Source organism: Sus scrofa, chromosome 15, assembly GCF_054392235.1.
Source record: "Sus scrofa isolate SSC_HxYL_T2T_F1_AM1 chromosome 15, Sscrofa_HxYL_maternal_Yorkshire_Landrace_v2.0, whole genome shotgun sequence".
In the NCBI taxonomy this organism is placed as follows: Eukaryota; Metazoa; Chordata; class Mammalia; order Artiodactyla; family Suidae; genus Sus; species Sus scrofa.
In genome coordinates this window covers 135,370,195-135,391,782 of record NC_139397.1, presented here as the reverse complement: position 1 = coordinate 135,391,782, position 21,588 = coordinate 135,370,195, and the positions used below count along the sequence as shown (strand labels likewise).

At 55.7% G+C, this 21,588-nt stretch overlaps 1 protein-coding gene and 1 non-coding gene across 17 annotated transcripts in view; both read left to right on the top strand.

The window, feature by feature from the left end:
* CFAP65 (cilia and flagella associated protein 65) overlaps positions 1–19,155 on the top strand; it is a 40,233-nt gene extending 21,078 nt beyond the window's left edge. For 6 of the 16 annotated variants that reach the window (XM_085000382.1, XM_021075441.2, XM_085000385.1 and 3 more), the window contains 21 exons: positions 996–1,241; positions 1,764–1,988; positions 2,897–3,055; positions 3,279–3,429; positions 4,279–4,407; positions 6,479–6,692; positions 6,991–7,119; positions 10,053–10,229; positions 10,523–10,589; positions 10,734–10,844; positions 12,096–12,287; positions 12,389–12,547; positions 13,746–13,889; positions 14,259–14,372; positions 14,584–14,691; positions 15,964–16,008; positions 16,234–16,436; positions 16,883–17,008; positions 17,533–18,060; positions 18,709–18,846; positions 18,962–19,155. In XM_085000382.1, coding sequence (XP_084856508.1) covers positions 996–1,241; positions 1,764–1,988; positions 2,897–3,055; positions 3,279–3,429; positions 4,279–4,407; positions 6,479–6,692; positions 6,991–7,119; positions 10,053–10,229; positions 10,523–10,589; positions 10,734–10,844; positions 12,096–12,287; positions 12,389–12,547; positions 13,746–13,889; positions 14,259–14,372; positions 14,584–14,691; positions 15,964–16,008; positions 16,234–16,436; positions 16,883–17,008; positions 17,533–18,060; positions 18,709–18,846; positions 18,962–19,097 — 3,501 coding nt within the window. In that variant the 3' untranslated portion in view covers positions 19,098–19,155. Of the gene's footprint in view, positions 1–995; positions 1,242–1,631; positions 1,989–2,896; positions 3,056–3,278; positions 3,430–4,278; positions 4,408–6,349; positions 6,693–6,990; positions 7,120–10,052; positions 10,230–10,522; positions 10,590–10,733; positions 10,845–12,095; positions 12,288–12,388; positions 12,548–13,745; positions 13,890–14,258; positions 14,373–14,583; positions 14,692–15,963; positions 16,009–16,233; positions 16,437–16,882; positions 17,009–17,532; positions 18,061–18,708; positions 18,847–18,961 lie in introns of those variants that run through there. The other 10 variants (XM_085000390.1, XM_085000391.1, XM_085000387.1 and 7 more) reach the window with 8 other exon arrangements.
* Positions 19,156–20,334: 1,179 nt separating this feature from the next.
* Positions 20,335–20,409, top strand: MIR375 (microRNA mir-375). The gene has a single exon (NR_162180.1). It is a non-coding gene; the product is annotated as a microRNA mir-375 (primary transcript).
* The last annotated feature ends 1,179 nt before the right edge of the window (positions 20,410–21,588 follow it).

Here is a 21,588-nt window from a genome sequence, read left to right as displayed (position 1 = left end):
ACCTCCATATGCTGTGGGTGCGGCCCTAAAAAGACAAAGAAACAAAAGAAAACAACCAAAACACGGGAACCAGCTGGCCGTGTTCCAATTCTGGCTTCTCCTACACGCCTCTTCCCAGCTTCTGTTACCAACCATCCGTCTTTCATCCATCTGTGTTACCCTCAAGCCTCATACTGCTGGAAAGACACCGCCTTGGGACACTGTTCTGGGGCGTGATCTTGGTCCCCCGCTCGTTACGCTTCTGCTCAAAGACACCCCTTCTCAAAGCCCCCCTGACTGCTCAGGGGTCACCTGGCTGACCCCTCACTCCCACCCCGTTCCCTTGGCCAGTTCCTCCCAGCAGTTTGTGGCCTTTACTCAGATCCAGCAGATTCAGGGCCCATGTTGCTCCCCCGCTGCTTCATGTACCTGTGCTCATTGTCCCAGCTGGACGGGACACCCTGGTCAGCGACCTTGGCCTCGTGTTCTGTAGCCAGCCTAGCTCTTCACCTGGTGCTGGCTGCACCCTAGGTGCTTGAGGAATGTCTGGCAGCTGAGGTTGCTGGGGGTTTCCGCTTCTCAAAGTGGGGTTCCCCTCAGCTACCTGCATGAGCATCATCTAGAAGGGGCTGCTTAGGCCACACCTTCTGGACCGGGGTCTCTAAAACTGGGTTCTTCAACAGATGAGTTGAGGGCACCCTAAAAGTAAAAGAACCTTGAAGGGGGTCTCAGAGACCTGAACTTCCCAGAATTCCTGCAGCCACTCCATCTCTGTCTGGAGGTCTCTGGAAGACAGAAGCATTTTTTGGTGCCAAGCTGGGTCCCTCCATTTCCCGCTCCCAGAGCCTTGACTGGGATGCGCAAAGACATCCCATATCTCCTGGGATTCGGCTCCACCCAGGCTCACATAGACTTCCCTAAGGATATGTCTGGGCGTGGGGAGTTCCTTAAGGATATGTATGGGTGGGGGGGGGTGCATAGATCTGAGCATGGGTCCCTCTTCTCTTGCACCCCAGCTGTTTCCTGCAGTTTCGCCCGGTGAACCCTCCTACCGCAGCCTGCTCCTGATCAACAAAGGCTCCATGCTGCTGACCTTCAACCTGGCCCCCCAAAGCAGCCCAGACATCTCCCTGCGGCCCAGCTCAGGCCTCGTGGCCCCTGGGGCCCACCAGATCTTCTTCATCTGCACCTACCCCAAGGGCAACTCCTGGAGGCAGCACGTTTTCTACTTGCAGTTCAATCTCTGCCCCCAGTATCTCCAGGTAGGAGGCAGGGATGGGGACTGGGTCCTTGGGAGGGGGCCACCCAAAGCCACTTTCTGGGAGTGGTCTCTAAAGCTCCCCTTAAGTAGCCCAGGGGAGCTCTCTGTGTCTCTTCCAGAAAGTGGCACGGCAGGGAAAGGACCCCTTGGCCATATCTGGGGACAGCTATCCTCAGGTTCCTGCCTGTCCACCTTAGGGGGTCTGGGACAAGAAAAGGGGTGCAGAGGTCTGGAAGGAAGGAACAGAGGCCACCCAAGACTCATATCTGCATGTGGTAGAGGCGTGTTTGGGGCCATGTCTAGTCTATGAAATAATCTGTCATCCCCTTTCCCTAAGTTCTTTTCAAGAACTATCTCCTGGGTCGGTCACCATGTACTCTGACTTTGGCAGCCACTGCCCAGGCCCAGGGCAGCAGAGACTTTGCTATCTGCTCCAAGGGGGAAAAGCTGCCCACCTGTGACTCTTGGGGGAGCCAGAGCTGCAGCGGGACGTCAGGGCTCATCCTCTCTTCACTGGCCCCAGGAGGTGAGCATGCAGAGCCGGGAGGAGCCACTGCAGCTGAAGCTGGACACCTCTAAAAGCATCTTCTTCAAGCCCACCTGGGTGGGCTGCTCCTCCACCAGCCTCTTCACCTTCCGTAACCCCACGCGTCTGCCCTTGGAGTTTGAGTGGAGGGTTTCCCAGCAGCTCCGAAAGATGCTGGCAGTCCAGCCCGCCAGAGGGATTATCCAGCCCAATGAGAGCCTCGTGAGTGCCCTGCTGTGCTGCTAAGGGCTATGGGGAAGGGTACCCATCAACCTCCCCTTCACCATCATCTCTTACTCATGCCTGTCTGGGGCCAGGCTTACCCTCCCATTCATCCATTCAATCCAGAGTCTGTCCTTCCAGCCTCATTTCTATCATCATCACCCCCATTTTACAAAGAGGAGCTGAGACCTTAAAAAAAAAAAAAAAAAGCCACTTACTAAGACTATGAATTAGGAGGTGCAGACCTGGGACTTGAACCAGGGTTTCTGATGTCAGGGTCCAGGGACAAGTCCGTTCTCCATCCACGGTTTCCAAAGCTGTGAGATCCCTGGGAGGTGGTGTGGAGCAGCTGGATTGGGGGCCAAACAGGTGGCTACCCATTCAGGAGTGAGAAAGGGGCTCCTGGAAGTTGAAGCAGCAGGTCCCTGGAGTGGGGCACAGGCTGGGACCAAAACTCGCAGACCCCATCCCAGGTCTTGGGCCTTCTAGACTAGTCGAGGAGGCCAAACTCGGGCCAAGAACCACCAACACACTGTCAGTAAGAGCCCAGGCATAGTAGGCTACAAGGTGAGAGCCCACACAGCCCCTGGAGTCAGCCCCAAGAGTTCACACCCCAGATCCCCCAAGCACCCTCATCAGCTGTGTGACCGTGGGCAAGTTACCCCACGTCTCTGAGCCTCCAGTTTCTCATCAGACAACAAGGCACCAAACTAATACCACTTAGCTTATAGAGATGGAGGATTGAGGGCTTAGGGAGACGGTACAGTGCACAATATGCATAAATGCCTGGCCCGGGGAAACACTCAGAGGTACCATAGCTCGCTATCCTGCAAATGGGACATAGATGTGCTTGAGCTTGGGCAGGGGTTCCCAGGGACCCCCATGCAGGGATAATCTCTTGGCCCTAGACAATGACGTGGACCTTCAGCCCCCTGGAGGAGACCAAGTACCTGTTCCGAGTGGGGATATGGGTCTGGGAAGCCGGCCTGCCCCCGAACACCAAGCCTCCCACCACCACTCACTACATGCTCCGGCTGGTGGGCCTGGGCATCACCGGCAGCCTCTCTGTGAGTGGGAGGACCCTGGTGGGTGGGGGCACAGATGGGAGGGAAGAGACCAGGTGTCTGACTCCAAGAAGGCAGGGGATGGGAGTCTTCTGTCCCCCTCAATCCCGGGTCCCTCACCCCGACCCTGCCCTTCCTCGAGGATGCTCTGAGGCCAGGGGTGGGAAAGCCGGGGCCACGAGCCTAGGGGTGCCCCCTCCCTGGGCTGGCTGACTCTGGCCCTCAGGCAAAGGAGAAGGAGCTGGACTTTGGGAACATACTGGTGAACAGCAAGCAGTCCAGGACGCTGGTGCTTCTGAACGACGGCGACTGCACCCTCTACTACCGCCTGTTCCTGGAGCAGTGCAGCCCTGAAGCTGTGGACAATGGCCCTCTCGGTACTCAGGCCTGGGCTGGGAGGTGGGCATGGGGGGCTTAACCGAGAGTTCCCGCTGTGGCACAGTGGGTCAAGGATCCTAAGGTGCTGGTGCTGTGGTGTGTGTCGCAGCTGCGGCTCAGATTCAATCCCTGGCCTTGGAACTTCCATATGCTTTGGGTGTGGCCATAAAAAGAAAGAAGAAGAATAAAAGATTGGTTAGGAGTTCTCGTCGTGGCTCAGTGGTTAACGAACCTGACTAGGAACCATGAGGTTGCGGGTTCGATCCCTGGCCTCACTCAGTGGGTTAAGGATCCGGCGTTGCCATGAGCTGTGGTGTAGGTCGCATATGTGGCTCAGATTCTGCATTGCTGTGGCTGTGGTGTAGGCCGGTGGCTACAGCTTCGATTGGACCCCTAGCCTGGGAACCTCCATATGCCGCAGGTGCAGCTCTGGAAGAAAGACAAAAAAAAAAAAAAAAAGACTGGTTAACCAGACCATGGTGCAGGGGTGGGCAGAGCAGGGCTTAAAGCTTGGTACTTCCACATTCTAGACGTGTGGCACTCTGGGTGATTGTCCTCTCTGAGACTCAGCTCCTTCATCTGTAAGATGGGGCCACTAGTGGCACCTACCTCCTGGGGCTGCCAGGAGGAGCAAAGTGCTTAACAGGTGCCCGTGACACAGAGACAGGTCCCCACTGTCTTGGTCTGGAGGAGGGACTCCAGAGCCTGGCTCAGGGCCTGCTCTCTAATCAGTGCTCTGCTGGTCCAGGGGAGGGTATTGGGGATGGAGCAAGAGGAAAGGCCAGGACCCTCTGGGCTGCACTGGCGGCCTTCTCTGCCCTTGACCCCACTCGGGCATCCCTGAGCAGCTCTGCAGCTGGACCGCACAGAGGGGAGCATGCCACCCCGGTCCCAGGACACTATCTGCCTGATCGCCTGTCCCAAGTTCCGGTCCCAGTACTCCTGGACCATCAGCTACTCTCTCCTCTCCCACAGAGGTACCTGGGCCATCAGATGGGGCCAGGGAGGAAAGGGGGTGGGCAGTGTGAGCAGGACTTGGGGTGGGAAGATGCTGAGGGTCCAGGCAGAGCTAGCAGAGGGGGTGTGAGTGTACCCGGGTGTGCCTTTGGGTGTCTGGTGTGTACACCTCATACCAACCACGTCTGTCTAGATGAGTGTCTGTATGTCTGTGCCTGGGCTGTGGCTTACTTTGGGATCTTCAGCAAATCCTTAGCTGCCCAAGCCTTGGCTTCTTCCTTTGTAAAGTGGGGTTGTTGCTAACCTGCCCCGGGGCTCCTGGGCAGCACGGGAGAGTGGCTAAGGGCTTGGACACGAGCCAGACTCCTTGGAATTAGATCCTGGCCTCGGCACTTATGAGCCATGTAATCTTTTTTATTTGGGGTGGGAGTGGGGGCAAAGCCACTGCATATGGAGGTTCCCAGGCCGGGGGTCAAATCTGAGCTGTAGTTGCCAGCCTACACCACAGCCACAGCAAAGCCGAACCCTTAACCCACTGAGCAAGGCCGGGGATCGAACCCCCATCCTCATGGATACTAGTCGGGTTGGTTACCACTGAGCCATGACAGGAACTCCTGAGTCATGTCATCTTAACCTCCCTATGCTTTAGTTTCCCCATCTGTAAAATCAGGATGATAACGGTGTACAGGCAAAAATACTTAAGTACTGACACATGTTACCACGTGGGCAAACCTTGTAAACATTGTGACAAGTAAAAGGGGAAGTTCCTGTTGTGGCTCAGTGGTAAGGAATCCAACTAGGGTCTGTGAGGATGAGGGTTTGATTCTTGAGCTCGCTCAGTGGGTTAAGGATTCGGTGTTGCTGTGGCTGTGGTGTAGGCCGGCATCTGTGGCTCCGATTCGACCCCTAGCCCGGGAACCTCCATATGCCAAGGGTGCAGCTCTAAAAAGACAAAAAAAAAAAAAAAAGTAAAAGCGGCCAGTCATAAAAAGCCACACATTGTATGATTCTATTTATGTGAAACATCCAGAACATCCAGAAACATCATGGCTCAGTGGTTAATGAACCTGGCTAGTGTCCATGAGGATACAGGTTCAATCCCTGGCCTCGCTCGGTGGGTTAAGGATCTGGTGTTGCCGTGAGTTGTGGTGTAGGTCCCAGACATGGCTCAGATCTGGCGTTGCTGTGACTGTGGTGTAGGTTGGCAGCTGTAGCTCTGATTAGACCCCTAGCCTAGGAACCTCCATGTTTAGGGCTGTGGGTGCAGCCCTAAAAGATAAAAAGACCCAAAAAAAGGGGGGGGAGGGAGAAGAAAGTAGATTAGTGTTTGCCAGGGGTTGGGGGAGGGGTGAGTGGGGAGTGATGGCTAATTGGTACTGGATTTCTTTGGGGGGCATGAAAATGTTCTAAAAGCAGTGGTGGTGAGGAGTTCCTGTCGTGGCACAGTGGTTAACGAATCCGACTGGGAACCATGAGGTTGCAGGTTCGATCCCTGCCCTTGCTCAGTGGGTTAAGGATCCAGCTATTGCTGTGAGCTGTCGTGTAGGTCGCAGACTCTGCTCGGATCCCGCGTTGCTGTGGCTCTGGCATAGGTTGGCAGCTACAGCTCCGATTAGACCCCTAGCCTGGGAACCTCCATATGCCGCGGGAACGGCCCAAGAAGTGGCAAAAAGACAAAAAAAAAAAAAAAAAAAAAAAAAAAGCAGTGGTGGCGACTGAGCAACTCTGAATATGGGGGGTGGAAATCACTGAATTGGATGTGTTTAAAGGGTTAATTTTATGGCATATAGATTATACCTCAATAAGGCTGTCAGTAAAACTATTAGTTTGAAAACAAGTAACAGTGCACCTTAAATACAGTAGTGTTTGCCAAGCACTCAGGACGGTGCCTGGTCCGTAGGCAGTATCAGACCAGGTCTAGCTGTTGCTGGAAGCATCCCAGGGCCTGTTGGCTCCCAACAGGTGACAGCTGCTCTTGACAATGATCTTGGGGCAGGTTGCCTGGGACCCCTGCACCCTCAGCCTGGAGGCCCCGCCCCACGGGAGCTGGGAGGTGAGTGCACCCCTCTCTCCCACACCCCCTTCCCCCAGATAACAAGGTTGGAGAGAAGCAGGAGCTGTGTCGTGTCTCCCTGATGGCCGTGTACCCCCTCCTCTCCATCCTGGACATCTGCTCCATGGGCAGTGCCCAGGGCATCACCCGGAAGCACCTGTGGCACCTCTTCTCCCTGGACCTGCTCAACAGTTACTTGGAGCGTGACCCCACCCCCTGGGAGCTCACCTACGAGGTGCCAACCCGGCACAGGTGAGGCGGGCCTCAGGGAGAGGCAGGGCCTGTCTGGGGATGTTCTTGGAGCTTTCTGCCCATGTCCCCAGCACCAGGACCCGTCTAAGAAGGGGCTCCCTGTCTCCTCCCCAGTTCTCGCCCATCTCGGAAAAGCCTGGAGAAGGCAGGGACTGGCTTGAAGTCCCCCCTGCCCTGGAGTCCCAGATTTTCCAATTCCCACCTGTAGGGGAATGGGTGCCAAGCCAGCCACCCCAGGGGAGGGGGCCCCATCCTGTTCCCATCCCTGTCTCTGAGACCCTCTCTCTGCTCCACACAGCACCAGCCAGACTCCTCCTGTCTTCACCCCTCTGAAGCTCAACTTCAATTTTGGGGCAGCACCAATAGACGCCCCACCCTCCGTGGTACTGCTGGCACTGAAGAATAGCGGACTGGTACCCCTGGACTGGTATGGAGGGGGTTGCTAGGGGCCTAGGGGTCAGGTGCTAGAGGCTTCTCTTGCTAGTGGCAGACCTAGCTGCCTGATGCCTGCGAAGATTGCCCAGCCCCCACCCCATTGATGGGATGTGGAAGCCAGGGTGGGACTGGGGGGTTGTCTGGCGGGACACCAGACCTGTCACTGGCTGAGACACATCCCCTGGCTCAGAAGTGGTGGAATCACGCTGATGGAGACTGGCAGGGTCATGTCAATAGCGCAACGAAAGAGCAGCAGCCGTCGCTCCCCTGCCTCATGCCAGCTGCTGTGCTTGACGAGCCTTTTCTCCCCCCACCCGCGCCCTCACCCCCCAGTCTCACACCAACTCTGTGAAAAAAAATCCTCCTCTGCTGACTCTTTTTTAGATGGGGAGATAAGGACTCAGCCATTTGAGGCAGAGCCAAGTTCAAAGCCAGATTTGTCCAGCTCCAGAACCCCTGCTTAGTCAGCAAGAAGTTTTGAGGTGCTCTTACGTGCTGGGCATTGTGCTAGGTGCCAGGGCACCCCCATCGGGGCCCAATCCAGTGGGGATGAGCCCTGTACAGGGGCGAGTGAAGCGTCTCTGGCAGAGAAGGACAGGGCTCTGCTGCCACAGCGCTGGTGTCAGGGAGATGGCAGGGCTGAGCAGAGCCACGTGGGGCTGTAGGAGGGGTCGGGGCTGGCCACAGGGCAAGCTGTGCTTCCCCGGTCATATGGGGCCCAGGCCTGGAAACCTGAGCCTGACAAGCTGGGCCCTTCCCGTGCTTGGCTTTCCCCCCAGGCCACCTCCCCCAGCCCCCATCGGGTGCCCAGTAAGCATCCTGTTTCCATGCCAGCGCCTTTTCCTTTTTTCTCTCTGCCTCCACCACGCGCCTTGATTTCCTTGTAAACTTCCTTTTGATGACTTCCAACTTTGCTTGGCTAGACAGAGGTGAAAAAGAAGTGTCCCCATCTGGGTCAGGCTTGGGAGAGAGTGCCAGGGGCCCAGCCTGGGCGTGGCAGGGGGCAGCTAAGAGTGCCCGTATGCCGGGAGGGGCACCTGTGATCTCAGGGATCTTCCAGCCTGAGCAGAGCCTTGGGGCGTGTGGGGGTGAGGCTAGGACCTACCGCGGGGTCCGGGGTGCAATGGCCACCCCTTACTCTCTGGGTTGTCCTGCCCCTCCCTGTGGGGGGAGGATGTGGGGGAAGCTGGCTCATTAGGCAGCTCCTGGCCCTAACTGACTGGGAAGCTTGGCAGCCAGGGGCCTGGTGGGGAAAGTCTGGGGCCGGCCTTGAGCTCTGGATCTGCCATTCACTGGGCTGTTTGAGTGGCCGCGAGCCAGGCCCTCTGGGGATCGGGAGTGGAGGCAGGAAAAGCGGCGTTGGCCTGTGTCCTGGTGTGGATTGCGTGTGCATGTGTGTTTGTGTAGCAGCAAGCCAGCTCACACTCTCTGTGGAGAGGGTCCAGGCTGCTGGAAGCTGGGGCAGGAGGAAAGCCCGGCAGAGTGCCTGCTGAGCTGGGCCCGTCCATTGGGGATCATTTGAGGTTCAGGAAGGCAGTCCGTGCTGCTCCCCATTCTCCAAACGCAGGGACCCTTCCTTGGAAGGCTTGACTCTCCTAGGCTTTTGTGTTTTTTTCTGTTTCCTTTCAATTTCTTAGAAGGTTATTTTTGAAAATTCTAGCCAGTCTCTGTTGAACTCAGAAAGAACAGACCGAAGGTTTTATTCCAGCCAAGACCAGTAAGACACAGGGAGTGTGGACTTGGCCTGGAGGCAGCATCAGGCAGGACAGTGAACCCCAAATGGGAGGGGGAGTATCGGGAGAACAGGCAGCCATATCGCTGCCCACTCCCTCCAGGCTTCCTCTGATGCCTCTGCTCTTGGCCCAGGGAGAGGTGGGGCCTTGCATTTAAGGGGGTGAGCCCTTACGGTGCTATATACACTGGCTAACGTCATCTGTTCCCTCATTCACTAAGTCATTGGCTAAACTGTAACTAGGAACTTCCTAGGTGCAGGCTCCAGGCCTGGAGCCCAGAATAGAAATGCAAATGAGGGAGTTCCCTGGTGGTCTAGTGGTTAGGATTTGGTGCTCTCACCAATGTGGCCTGGATTCAGTCTCTGATCTGGGAACTGAAATCTCACATCAAGCCACTGCAGGGTGCAGTAAAAGAGAGAGAGAAGGAAGGAAGGAAGGAAAGAAAGACAGAAGGAAGGAGAGAGAAAGAAAGAAAAGAAAGAAAGAAAAGAAAGAAAGAAAGAAAAGAAAGAAAGAAAGAAAGAAAGAAAGAAAGAAAGAAAGAAAGAAAGAAAGAAAGAAAGAAAGAAAGAAAGAAAGAAAAAGAAAGGAAGGAAGGAAAGAAGTTGCAGTTGAGCCCAGGCTCTGCCCTCCAGGTGGCATAGACCAGCCCTTTGGTGCAGGCCCTCTTGAGGCCCCTGGTTGGTGCTGCTGGCATTCCTAGATGCCTCAAATGGCCCTTCCAAGAGCTTTGCCACACAAGCCCCTCCAGGGTCAGCACCCACATAATTAAGGATCCAGCGTTGCTGTGAGCTGTGGTGTAGGTCGCAGACACAGCTTGGATCTGCATTGCTGGCAGCTGTAGCTCTGATTGGACCCCTAGCCTGGGAACCTCCATATGCCACAGATGAGGCCCTAAAAAGACAAAAAGAAAAAAAAAAAGGGGACCTACATAAACAATCATCCCCTCTGACCTGGCACCCACAATGGGAGCCCCAGTCTCTACCTTCCATTTAGTCACCAGAACGCTGCTTCAGTTCCTGGGTTTGGGGGCCATTATGAAGTAAGAATCCACATCCATGCATTTGCTCAGCTGTACATGGGACAGCTTGCCTAATGGATGAAGAAGCCTCCACCCATCCCACCTGGGGCTCAGAGCTCCCAACTCTGTTCTGAGAGGCCCCACCCCTTTTGCTTCTCACCCCTCTCCCAGGACCTTCCTCTTCCCAAGCGACCAACAGATCAACCTGGAGCTGTGGGCAGAGCAGGCAGAGTTTAACTGCACCGAGTTGCACCAAATGCGCGTGCAAGACAATTGCATCTTCTCCATCAGTCCCAAGGCTGGGAGCCTGAGTCCCGGGCAAGAGCAGATGGTGGAGTTCAAATACAGGTTGCCCCCACCCCCACCGTGTACTGCACTTCCGGTCCTGGAGACACCCCACCCCCACCCCCACTTGTGGAGCAGCCGGGCCTTACACTGTGTGACTCCAGGGTACCTGAGTGGCCACCATCCTGAGACGGCCTCACCTTCCCACCTGCAGAGGAGGTTTAATTTTCCTCTTATCTCATCCTAGCTCAGGTGTCCACATAGCCACCCCATAGCCCCAGGCGTGTAATGACCCCTTGTTCTTCCACTCACACCAGGGCTCAATAACTCATCTGGGACTGTCTCCTCCCTTCCAGCCACCTGTTTGTTGGTACCGATCGCCTCCCGGTGCTCTTCAAGGTGTCCCATGGCCGGGAGATCCTGGTGAGGTCCAGCCCTGGTCGTGTTCTGGAAAACCGAGAGAGCGGTGCAGGGAACCGTGTTCCGCAGGGAGCTAGCATCCAGATCTCTCTGCTGGGCACTTGGGTTCCTTCCAGGGAAAGATGCTCATGGGCTTTCTCTTTCCAGCTAAATTTCATAGGTGTGACAGTGGAATTGGGGCAGAAGTATGTGCACTTCACTTCCACCAGCCATCAGTTCATCCCTGTCTCCATTGGTGACACACTACCCCCGAGGCAGGTCAGTGGTCTACACTGTCCTAGTCACCAAGAACCTTTAGGGTTGATCTCTGTGTATCTGTGTCAGCCCTTGGCAGGGTGACAAAGACCTTGCCCTCCAAAAGTCTTCACTCTAAGCAGTGGAACTGCAGGTCAAGTACTGGGCAACTGGGAGAGACCCAAGGCAAGAGCCTTCCTAGTTTGTGTTATTGGAAAATAGGTAGTGCTGTTGGCTGGAAGGAGATACACTAGGGGGAGGAACGGGTTTTGGAGTGAAGAGTTTTGTTTGGGCCAAATTTAACATGCCTATGAGATGACCAAGAGGAGTTGTCCAAGTGGAAGTTGAATGCCAGGTATGGACTCAGAGGGTGGTCCAAGCTAGAGAAATAAAGTCAGCATATTCAGGCGTGAGTGCTAAGGAAGATGAGCAGGCCAGACCTAAATCCAGATGAACTCTTTATTCTCGTGGTCTTCCATTTTCTCATCTCTAATATGGAGGATTGGACCAAAAGATCCCTGATTTCATCCAGAGATTCCCAAACTTTGGAGTTAGTGTTGGGGGTCCTCCCATCATCCTCATACCATACCATCCTTTAAGCACAACAACCTCTAGTGGCAGACAGAGCAAGTGGCAGCCTCACAGGTAGTTAGAATGAGAGCCTAGAAAGCATGCATGGGTGTGGATGGTGCATGCATGGGTGTTGCCCTAAATTCCAACTCTAAGGACACAAGCACCCATGTCTCCTATACCTTGACGAACGAAAGTTGAGAACAAATAAAATAAGGATTACAGGGAGTTCTTGTCATGGCTCAGTGGTTAATGAATCTGACTATCATCCATGAGGACACAGGTTCGATCCCTGGCCTCACTCAGTGGGTTAAGGACAGGGCGTTGCCATGAGCTGTGGTGTAGGTCACAGACGTGGCTCGGATCTGACGTTGCTGTGGCTGTGGTGTAGGCCAGTGTCTGCAGCTCCAATTTGACCCCTAACCTGGGAACCTCCACAGGCTGCAGGAGTGGCCCTGGAAAAAAAAAGCAAAAAATTTATATATAGATATAGATATAGATATAGATATAGATATAGATATAGATAGTTACATACTTCTTGAGTACTCAAGCCACAAGGGAAATCAGAGGTATTTAGTGGAGCTCTGGGACTATAAGGGTGACTTCATGGAGAACAACCTGCCCTCCCTCAGTGGACAGAGAATCCCAGGCTCTCGGCACCGCAACTAAGCTGGTGTGGACGGTCCCTGTTTCCTCTCCCTGCAGATTTATGAGCTGTATAACGGCGGCTCAGTGCCTGTGACCTATGAGATCCAGACCAACATCCTGTCGGAGGTTCAGGAAAAGAATTTTGATCACCCCATCTTCTGCTGCCTCAACCCCAAAGGGGAGATCCAGCCAGGCACAACTGCTCAGGTCTTGTGGATCTTCTCACCCATTGAGGCCAAGACCTACACGGTGAGCAGCTGCCTGGGCTAATATGGGGTGGGGGATGGAGGTGGCTTCCTCAGCAGGCCTTGCTCTGACCAGTTCTTTCCCCCTCCCTCCTGACTTCTCAGGTGGACGTGCCCATACACATCCTGGGATGGAACTCAGCCATCATCCGCTTCCAGGGGGTGGGCTATGACCCCCATGTCATGGGGGACACAGCCCCATTCCACAACATCTCCTCGGGGGACAACAGCTCCATCCACTCGAGGCTGATGGTTCCTGGACAGGTAGGGGGAAGGGAGCTAGGAAGGCCTGAGGCCCAGGAGGAGGCTGAGGGTCCAGGGGGACCAGGACAGAAGGATGGGGAGGCTGGGAAGAAGTGAGACAGAGTTGAGCAGAGAGGGATACAGAGGTGAAGCCTGGAACCAACCTTCCTCCAGATTTAGGAGGCAGCACCAGCTCTATGAGAGGCTTACCCTGCCACCTAGTGCTCACAGGCATTCCTGGGCAAGCCACTCCACCTGCTGCAGGGCCCTCCCTCCCGCCCTCTCCTCTATGCATTGAGATGGGGTACTGGAAGGGGAAGAAAGAAGTTCTCCCATTCTAGGGTTCTGAGGTATGGTCTTCAGACAGAGCAGTCCTTCCTTTGGACCTGGATGGATTTTGCTGAAAGATATCTGGACCCAATAACATTACCTTTAGGTTCACACACTGCTGAGTGTTGAGAGGTCTGACCATGCACCCATCCATCCACCATCTATCCATTTTCCCCCTGATCCACATGCCCATTTACTCAACCATGTATCTATCCATCTATCCATCCATCCACCCACTTCTCCATCCATCCTTCCATGAGCTCCTTTAGTTACTGTCCACCAATACATCTTGCCTGTCCACTCTTCCACTCCTACCAGCTTTGCACTTTTACTGCAGGATGAGTACTGTGGAGGACACAGTCAGTAATGGGAAGAGCCAGACAATGTCTCAGCTCTAGAGGCACTCAGGGTTTAGACAGAGATAAAGCGCCCCTTCCACGGCATCCGTCTTTCCAGCACTCCTACAGTACAGCTCCTTCTCTGTGCTTGGTGAAGATGTGCTGATCACCTATTAATTTACAACCATCCTTCAGAGACTCAGGTTATGTTGGCTTTGGATCTGTCTTCTCTAAGCAAATTCTGATTTCTCAATTCTTCCAAGCCTATTTTAATGGTCAAAAATCATAGGCTTTAGAGTGAGACTGTCTGGGTTTATCCCAGCTGTGCCTCTGAGAGGCCTTTGGAAAATTATTTATGTTCTCTGAACCTTAGTAGCACATTTATAAAATGGGGACAAGAGTTGTACTTATATCATCAGGCCACTGAGAGAATCAAATGCCAGTCACTTGCCTACAGTGATGCCTGGCCTGTTGAAAGCACTCAGTAGTGCCTTAGTAGCTTAGCATTTCTTCACCTCCCAAAGTTGCTCTTGTGTTCTCTCCACAAACAGAGTGTCTTCTTGTCCCAATCTCATATCTCCCTGGGAAACATTCCTGTGCAGAGCAAGTGCAGTCGCCTGCTGTTCCTCAACAACATCTCCAAGAATGACACAATTGTCTTTGTCTGGCAGCTGAAGCCTCCAGAATTTGGGGAGGTGAGAGTTCTCTGTGTTTGCAGGATCTGAACCTCTGGAGAGGCTCTAGACTCACCCCCTTTCACTCCACCTCATCCTATTCCACTCCATCTTATTCCATCCCATCCCATCCCATCCCATCCCATCCCATCCATCTGCACCCCATGCCATGCCATTTTGTCCCATATCATGCCATCCCATCCCATCCTACTCCATCATATCCCACTCCATCCCACCCCATCCTAGACCATCCCACCCCATCCCATCCTACTCCATCCCATCTCATCGTATCCCATCCCATCCCACCCCATCGCATCCCATCCCGTGCCATCGCATCTTGTTCAATCCCATCCCTGTTAAGCTCCAGAGGCTTCTTCCCCAAATCAATAGGTATCTGTGAGTCCCATAAAAGGAAAGGTGGCTCCTGAAGAAACGATCCCATTTGTGGTGACCCTGAAGGCCTCAGTGCATGCCAGCTTCTACAGCATTGACCTAGTATGCAAGGTAGGACCAGCCTCAGAGAAAAGGTGGGATGGCACACAACTCCCAGTCTTAGGGTGTGGGACGGGCTGTGAGATCTTCAGACCTGAGAGAGAGAGACAGAGACAGAGACAGAGGGCAAGGGACAGCCTCTGAAAAAGTGGGGGCCCACTGCACAGGTCCAGGCCAAGGCCTTCCAGACTTTGGTCTTCCCTCTCCTTGTCCTGGGCTGCAGGTGTACCGGCAGGAACTCCTGAAGCAGTACCATAAGGAGCTGCAGGAGTGGAAGGATGAGAAGGCACGGCAGGAAGTGGAGTTCACCATCACAGATAGGAAAGTGAAGGTCAGCAGGGCAGAATGGGCTCGGAACACCACAGAGCTTTCCAGTTGGCCTTGCCAGAGGGGACAGAGGTGGTGATCTGAGGTGGTCCTAAAAACTGGCCAGCCTGCCCTAAGAGATGAGGTTTCTTTTATTAGACTATGCGTAGCACCTCCCCAAGGGACTCTCTACATATGGAAAGCTGGCAACCCTTCCCTGCTTCATGTAAGCTTGTATTTAATGAACACCTACCAGGTGCTGGGCACTGGGGACCCAGGGGAAATGAGGCAGAGTTCACCTTCTGATGGAAGAGAGTATGGGGTAGTGGTTACAGATACAGGCTCTAGAAACGAGTTTTGTTTCCTGGCTTTGATGATTTCTAGCTCTGTGATCGTGGTCAACTAACCTCTTAGTTCCCTCAACTGTATAATGGGGGTAATATGACATCTGGGATTGGCTTCAAGGTAATCCAGGGATGGCATATAGATGAGACAAGATGACTATGAATTGCTAATTGTTGAAGCTGTGTGGCGGGTAATGGAGGATTCTTTGTAGCGTTCTCTCCACTTTTGCATGCTTTTGAAAATTTTCCACAATAAGAAGTTTAAAAATAAAAGTTTACAAAACATTTTTTTTACATGCAAGTGAATTGTTACCTGCTTTTGGCACTGCTGTGAGGAGTAAATGATTTAATTCACATAAAGTGCCAACAACAGTGCCTGGCACCTAGTAAGCACTCATTAAACATGGGCCATTAGTATTTATTTGGAGGAGACTGATAAATGTGAGATAAAATATCCACCTTGGTTAGTTCCTTCCCCAATTTCACAGCCTCCGATGGTGGCATTCTTGTGCCTCAGTTGTCTCTGTGTCCTCCACACTAAACCCTCAGGGAGGCACTGCTCCCCACTGAAGCTCTGTGGAGGCAAATGATGTCTTGAAGGCGATGGGAGAAGAGATTTCTAAATTCAGGCTTAGTAAAGGAGGCTGTATCCTTATCACAAAAAGCCACAAAGCTCTGGGGCACCAGGACAAGCTCCCTTGGGGCAGCCTGCACTGTTTGGTGGCATCTCCTTTTCTCTCTTTCAGTTGGGTAACCAGATTTTCCTTGTCTGCAGGCAGCACTTCCCAAGGGAAGGTTTTGGAAGAGGGCGTGGCTGGGAGTTGGGCAGGACCAAGGGGACAGCAGGTCCTAGCATTGACTTTAGGCCCTCTGTGGGTCATTGGGAAGAGTAGGAAGAGGGGAGTCCTTCCAGGCCTCTTGCATACTAAGCAGGGGTCTCCTTGCTTCTACAGAGACAGGCCTATTGTACAGCTTGTGAACCTGTGAGGAAGTACAAGGTGAGATCGGAAGCCCAGGCCCACCTCCTTGGGATAAATTGAGAAGGTCCTTGCTCCCTCCCCAGAGATACCTCCAACCTCCTGGAAGAGAGGGATGAAAGTGCCAATGGGTGGGGCTGTCACACCTGTGTGGCCCAAAAGATCTGTTTGGGAGGCTAGGGACCCATCAGTAATGGGACCGCAGTCCCCAAGCCCATTGTCATTCATGCCTCCCCTTTCCCAAAGACACTGCCCCCCATCAAGAACCAAGAGTATCTCAACCGGCCCACCAGCTGGAACCTTAAGATCCCAAAGGAGGAGACACATTGGCCATGCCCCCAGCCACCCTCACCAGGCATGCTCTACTTAGGCCTCACTGCCCGCGCCCATGCCACCGACTACTTCCTGGCCAACTTCTTCTCGGACTTTCCCCGCCACTTCTTGCACCGGTGAACTCTCAGGGAGGGAGGGGTCTCCTTCCTCTGCCCCCCGCCCACTCCAGAACGAGGTCTGCCCAGACCCAACCCTTGCTGTGGCTTGGGAGTGTATGCAGCAGCAGTGGGACTACTGGGGTGCTGCTGGGCCCAAGATGGCGCCATTACTGTATAGGTCCCTATGAGGAGGGGACAAAAGCCAGAGCCCCCTGGGGAACTTACCTAAGCCTCCTTGCCTCCCCTACTTCCTTCCTTTTCCAACTTGGAGCCTCTCAAGGTCCTGTGCTAGAGGGTTGGGCTTGGTTCCCCAAATGTAGCAGCAATACCTTGGGGTTAAGGCTGGGCTCTGCCCCAAACTCACTATGTCCTCATGACTGGGCAGCCACCATCCCTGCTCATGCCACCCCCATCCCAGCATGGTGGCTTGCCCAGGCCACTCAGGATGCCATGGCCTACCCCAGGGAGCTGCCAAAGAGGAAGTGCCCCAGGAAAGAGTCGGAGGTTGATGAAGACTCCCTTGACATGTGGGCCCTTGTCTCCAAGCAAGAGAAGCAGCTCCTGGTTGACTGTCTCACCACCATCATCAGGTGACCGCTCACCCCCAATCCCTCATCGCTCCAGCTCATTGGTCAACTCTGGGTCTACCCGAAGCCCTGGAAGGCCAAGCCCTTCCTCTCTTGAAAACCAGAACTTCCTCTCAAGTTCCTTCCCCTGGTGGCCCCAGGCCCTCCAGGATGTAGAGCTCTAATAGAGCTGGCTGGAAGGATCCTCGGAGCAGGGTCCTGAGTTCTGCCTTGTCATAGCTGGTAGATGAGGTCTGCAGCCAATGTGCTGCCTCCCCAGGCCTCTGGCCCTCATTTGTGTGACTCTGACCTCCTGGGTCTTCCTCTCCCCTATATTGTTTACCTTTAAGAATCCATGGGGCCCAGAGATGCTTTTCTAAGGGAATGAGCAACTGATCAAGGGCTCCCCACCCCACCCCCGCCCCCTAGCACCTGTTTGTGGACACAGTAGTCAAGAACCGCCCCTTGGGGAACCCTGAAGCCAGAGCCCCCCCTAGGGGGCTACAAGGCCTCTCAGTGAGGACCTTCTCCTCCTCCCTGCCACCCAGGGGCCTGCTGGAAGATAAGATCTTCCATGAGGCCGTGGACCAAAACCTGGTGGAGCAGATGCCTTACTTCTGCCAGTTCTGGAATGAGCAGTCGGCCAAGTTCACGGTCCAGAAGAGCAACCTGCACTTAATGCCAGACCCATCTCTGTCCTCCAACAGCTCGGAGGACAGCAGAGACAAGGAAAAGGAGGAGGGTAAGCGGAGGCTAAGGAAGAAGGAAGGCGGGGAAGAGGAGAAGGATGAAGAGGAGGAGGAGGAGGAGGAGCAGGAGGAGGAGGAAGAGGAGGAGGAGGAAGAAGAGATGGAGGAGGAGACGGACGAGGAGGAGGAGACCGGCAAGGAGAAGCTGGAAGAAGAGGAGGTGGAGGAAAAGGAGGTGGAGGAGAAGGAAGAGAAGTTGCCCTGGATGGACATTAAGCCTGAACCGCAGCCCACATCCCATGAGTCCCTGAAATGGCAGTGGCAGCAGCAGCTGAAGGTCTTAGTGAAGGAGAGGCAAGAGCAGGATGAGAAGGAGGCCATCAGCCGGTGAGCAGCCAGACCCCAGGGCGGGTTTTGGGGGGGGGGGGCTGAGTGCAGGGGGATCCTAGGAGGCAGTGGTGTGCTGGGGCTCTACCTGTGTGTGCTTCTCTTCCCAGCAGTTTTCACTGACATCACGGTTGGCGCCTACGCCCTCGGTGAGGGTATTTACAGAATATTACAGAGCTGAGCCTTAATTTTTTTCTCCAAGAGCAGGCTATTAACATTTACCATCACACCACGTCCAAATCTCCTAAATGGGTTTCTAAAGCCAGAAGAAAAGCACCACCACTTCTCCATTGGTCTCTCCCTGGAGCTGATCTGTGGCTGCTTTCTGTCCCTGTCGAGATGCCCTAGGAGTCCCTCCTGCGCCATCACAGTTTGAGGCATTTCCCCAACCCTGGCCCTGGAATGCAGACTCTGGCTGCCTGGGCTGGAATCCCACCACGTGTACCAGCCGTGTGCGTTTTGCAACTTGGTCTCTTCAAGCCATAGTCTGAACGTTTATAAAACTGGAACATGGATTCCTCACGGTGTTGGAGGGGGGAGTTAAGTGAGAATCCGCGTAGAGCACGCGGCACACACCGAACAGCACAGAGTCGGGCGGGCGGGGGGACGTGAGCGCTGACCTCGGCGCCCCCGCCTCCCGCCCGGCAGGCTCCCGGCTTTCGCTAACCTGCAGGAGGCGCTGCTGGAGAACATGATCCAGAACATCTTGGTGGAGGCGAGCCGCGGAGAGGTGGTGCTCACCTCGCGGCCGCGCGTCATCGCCCTGCCACCGCTCAGCGTTCCCAGGTTGGGGCGCCCGGGCCAGCGGCCGCAGGGAGGGGAGCGAGAGGTTGCAGAGACGGGCACCCTCGGAGGGAAGCCTCTCCTTCACCCCCTCTACCTGGGGCTTTTTGTCTTCCAGGATGCTGACTCCCGACTTGCTGCCCGCGGCGCCCCCGGGGCCGCAGCAAGGGGATACGAGCGGCACCACGGCACTGCCCCCTACCGACTATTCGCAGACACCAGCACACAGTCCCCCCTCCGACCTGCACCTCTAGGTTCCTACCGGCGCTCTCTCCGTCACCCCGCCAGTAAAGGATCCAGCCTTTTTTTCTATATCTGCCTTGACTTTATTTCTCCGATGCGACAAAAACGCGAGCGCGCGGCCTGAGAGGGACAGACGGTAGAAGCGGCCAAAGTGACTCCTTGAAGCCTTAGGGGCTGGGAGGTCGCGCCTCTCCGCTCCACACCTCAGTGAGGCGAGACGCAGCCGGGTGCTGGACCTGGTCTGGCCAGTGGAGGGCGCTTCGGGCGGAGCCTCGCTGGCCATTGCCCCAACAGAGCCTGGGGACAGGAGCCGAGCGCCAGGCCCGGTCTGCGCAGCAGGTGGCCGCAGGACGAGGTGGCCACCCCTCCCCTTTCCCCACCGCGCCTGCTCCGAGGCTCGGCTCTTCCACCGCCAGCTTTTTCTCAGCATCTGCCGGGCTCCCGGGACTCTGCTAAGAGATTGGGAAGGAAGGGAAATCGAGGCACGTGCGAAGGGTCAAGAACTAGACACTGGGACGCGGGTGGAGATCATCGCTAGATAGCGGGCCACAGACCCTACTAAACGACTCCTGTCGTGAATCTGAGTCCCCAGGAGGGGACGTCCCACCTTCCCTAGGATACCCACCTCCTGCTCCCCCTAACCTCCCCCTGGCAGCCTCTGTCCTCGGCTCCTCCCCCGCCTTCCCGAGGCAGGTGGGTGGAAAAGTGACATCTGGTGTTGTTCCAGAGGCGCCCAGGTCCCCGACACCCCCCCTCTACCCCCACCGCCAAGGCCTCGGTGGAGCTCTGGCCCCAAAGCCCAGGCGGGGGCGGGGAGAGGGGTGAGGGGCGCTCCGCCTCCTCTGAGTCAATATTTGCCCCGAGCAAACGGGCGCCCGGACAGGTGTGTGTGTGTGTGTGTGTGTGTGTGTGTGTGTGTGTGTGTGTGTGTGTGTGTGTGTGTGTGTGTGTGTGTCTAGGGGCGGGGACTAAGCAGGCCGTATAAAGCGCGCTGAGCCCGGGCTCAGGCACAAGCTCCGGGGCGTGAGCTGGGGACCAAGCCAAGCAGGGCCCGATCGGGCGGAGGGTGGCCAGGAAGGGAGGGGCGGGCCAGGTGCGCACCTGTAGTGGCCGCCGCGGCCGCCGACGTGTCAGCCGCGGATGCGCGCAGGTGAGGGCGGCGGTAGCGGAGCGCTGTGCGGCACGGCACTCACCGAAGACCAGGACCAGGAGACCACCGCAGGCCACAGCCAGGCCCCGGGCCCTCCGCCCCCGCCCCGCGACGAGCCCCTCGCACAAACCGGACCTGAGCGTTTTGTTCGTTCGGCTCGCGTGAGGCAGGGGCGGCCTCTCAGCACCCGCCCGGGGGCCGAGCCGGATCGCCACGCAGGCACCTGTCGCCGCCGCCGCCGCCATACGGGTCGGAGAGGCTGTGCGCCGCTCCCCGGGCAGATCCGGCTCCCATCCGGCTCCGCCCGCCCTGCCTTGTCCTGCCCGCAACTCCTGGGCTGCCCAGCTAGATTCCGGAGAGTGCGGGCGGCCGCTCCACCGGGTGGCATAGGGGGCTGTGGCCCAGGTCAGGAGCATTTTCCGAGGTGGAAACCCGGCTTCTAGTCCGGATCTGTCCCAGCGACTTCTGTGGCCTTGGGCAAGTCATTTTCTGGCCCCTCCCAGGGTTTTGCGCTTTGCACAATGTGGAGGGTTGGTCTGGCCTCCTGCAAGGGCCCCACCAGTCCCCATATCCTGGTTCCTGGGCTTTTAGCGATACTTTTGAGCCCCCTGACGCGGAAAGTTGGAGGCTCTGGGGGACTTGGAGCAAGAACTATGAGGTGTGGAAAATCTGGGTGGTGGGAGCTAGAACCACAAGGGAGATCAAGTCTGGCTCCTCCGGGTCTCTTTGGGGCTGACATCCTGAGGATTCACTCCCTGCGGTGTCTTTCAGTCTCCCCATGTTGGAGACAGACAGTCAGACAGATGGAAAAGGACAAACACAGGCTCCAGGAGCCCTTGCTTGATAGGGCAGCTCACCACCTTTCCCAAACTTCATAATCCCAAGGCCTCTTGTTTCAGTCAAATGGGGGTGGGGGTGGGTCTAAGTAGCCCTCAGATTAGGTGGGAGTCTGGGGTCATTAGCCACAACCCACACCTGGGACAGCCCACCTCCCTTTCCAATGGCTCAAAGGGTTAAGATCTGACATGGGGAGGAGGAGGAAGATTGCCCTAGACTGCTGGCCCCCAGAACTGATTCTCCGTCCTGTGATTCCAGGTGGCCTCCATTCCCTCTCCCCAAATTGATGGCGATGCTGAGCCGGCCCCAGAGGGAGGGGCTGGCGGTAGGTCTGGGATGGAGGGACATCTCCTTGAACAGCGTAGGGAGCCCCAGTTTCCCCTAAGGGTGAGGAAGCACCATGGGCAGGCACTGTCCCCCCACTCCCACCCAGGCAGAGGTGGCAGCCCCCAGGGAGATGGGAATGAGGGTCAGGAGTCAGTGGTCCCTTCTGACTCCAATTTGGATCCTGGAGG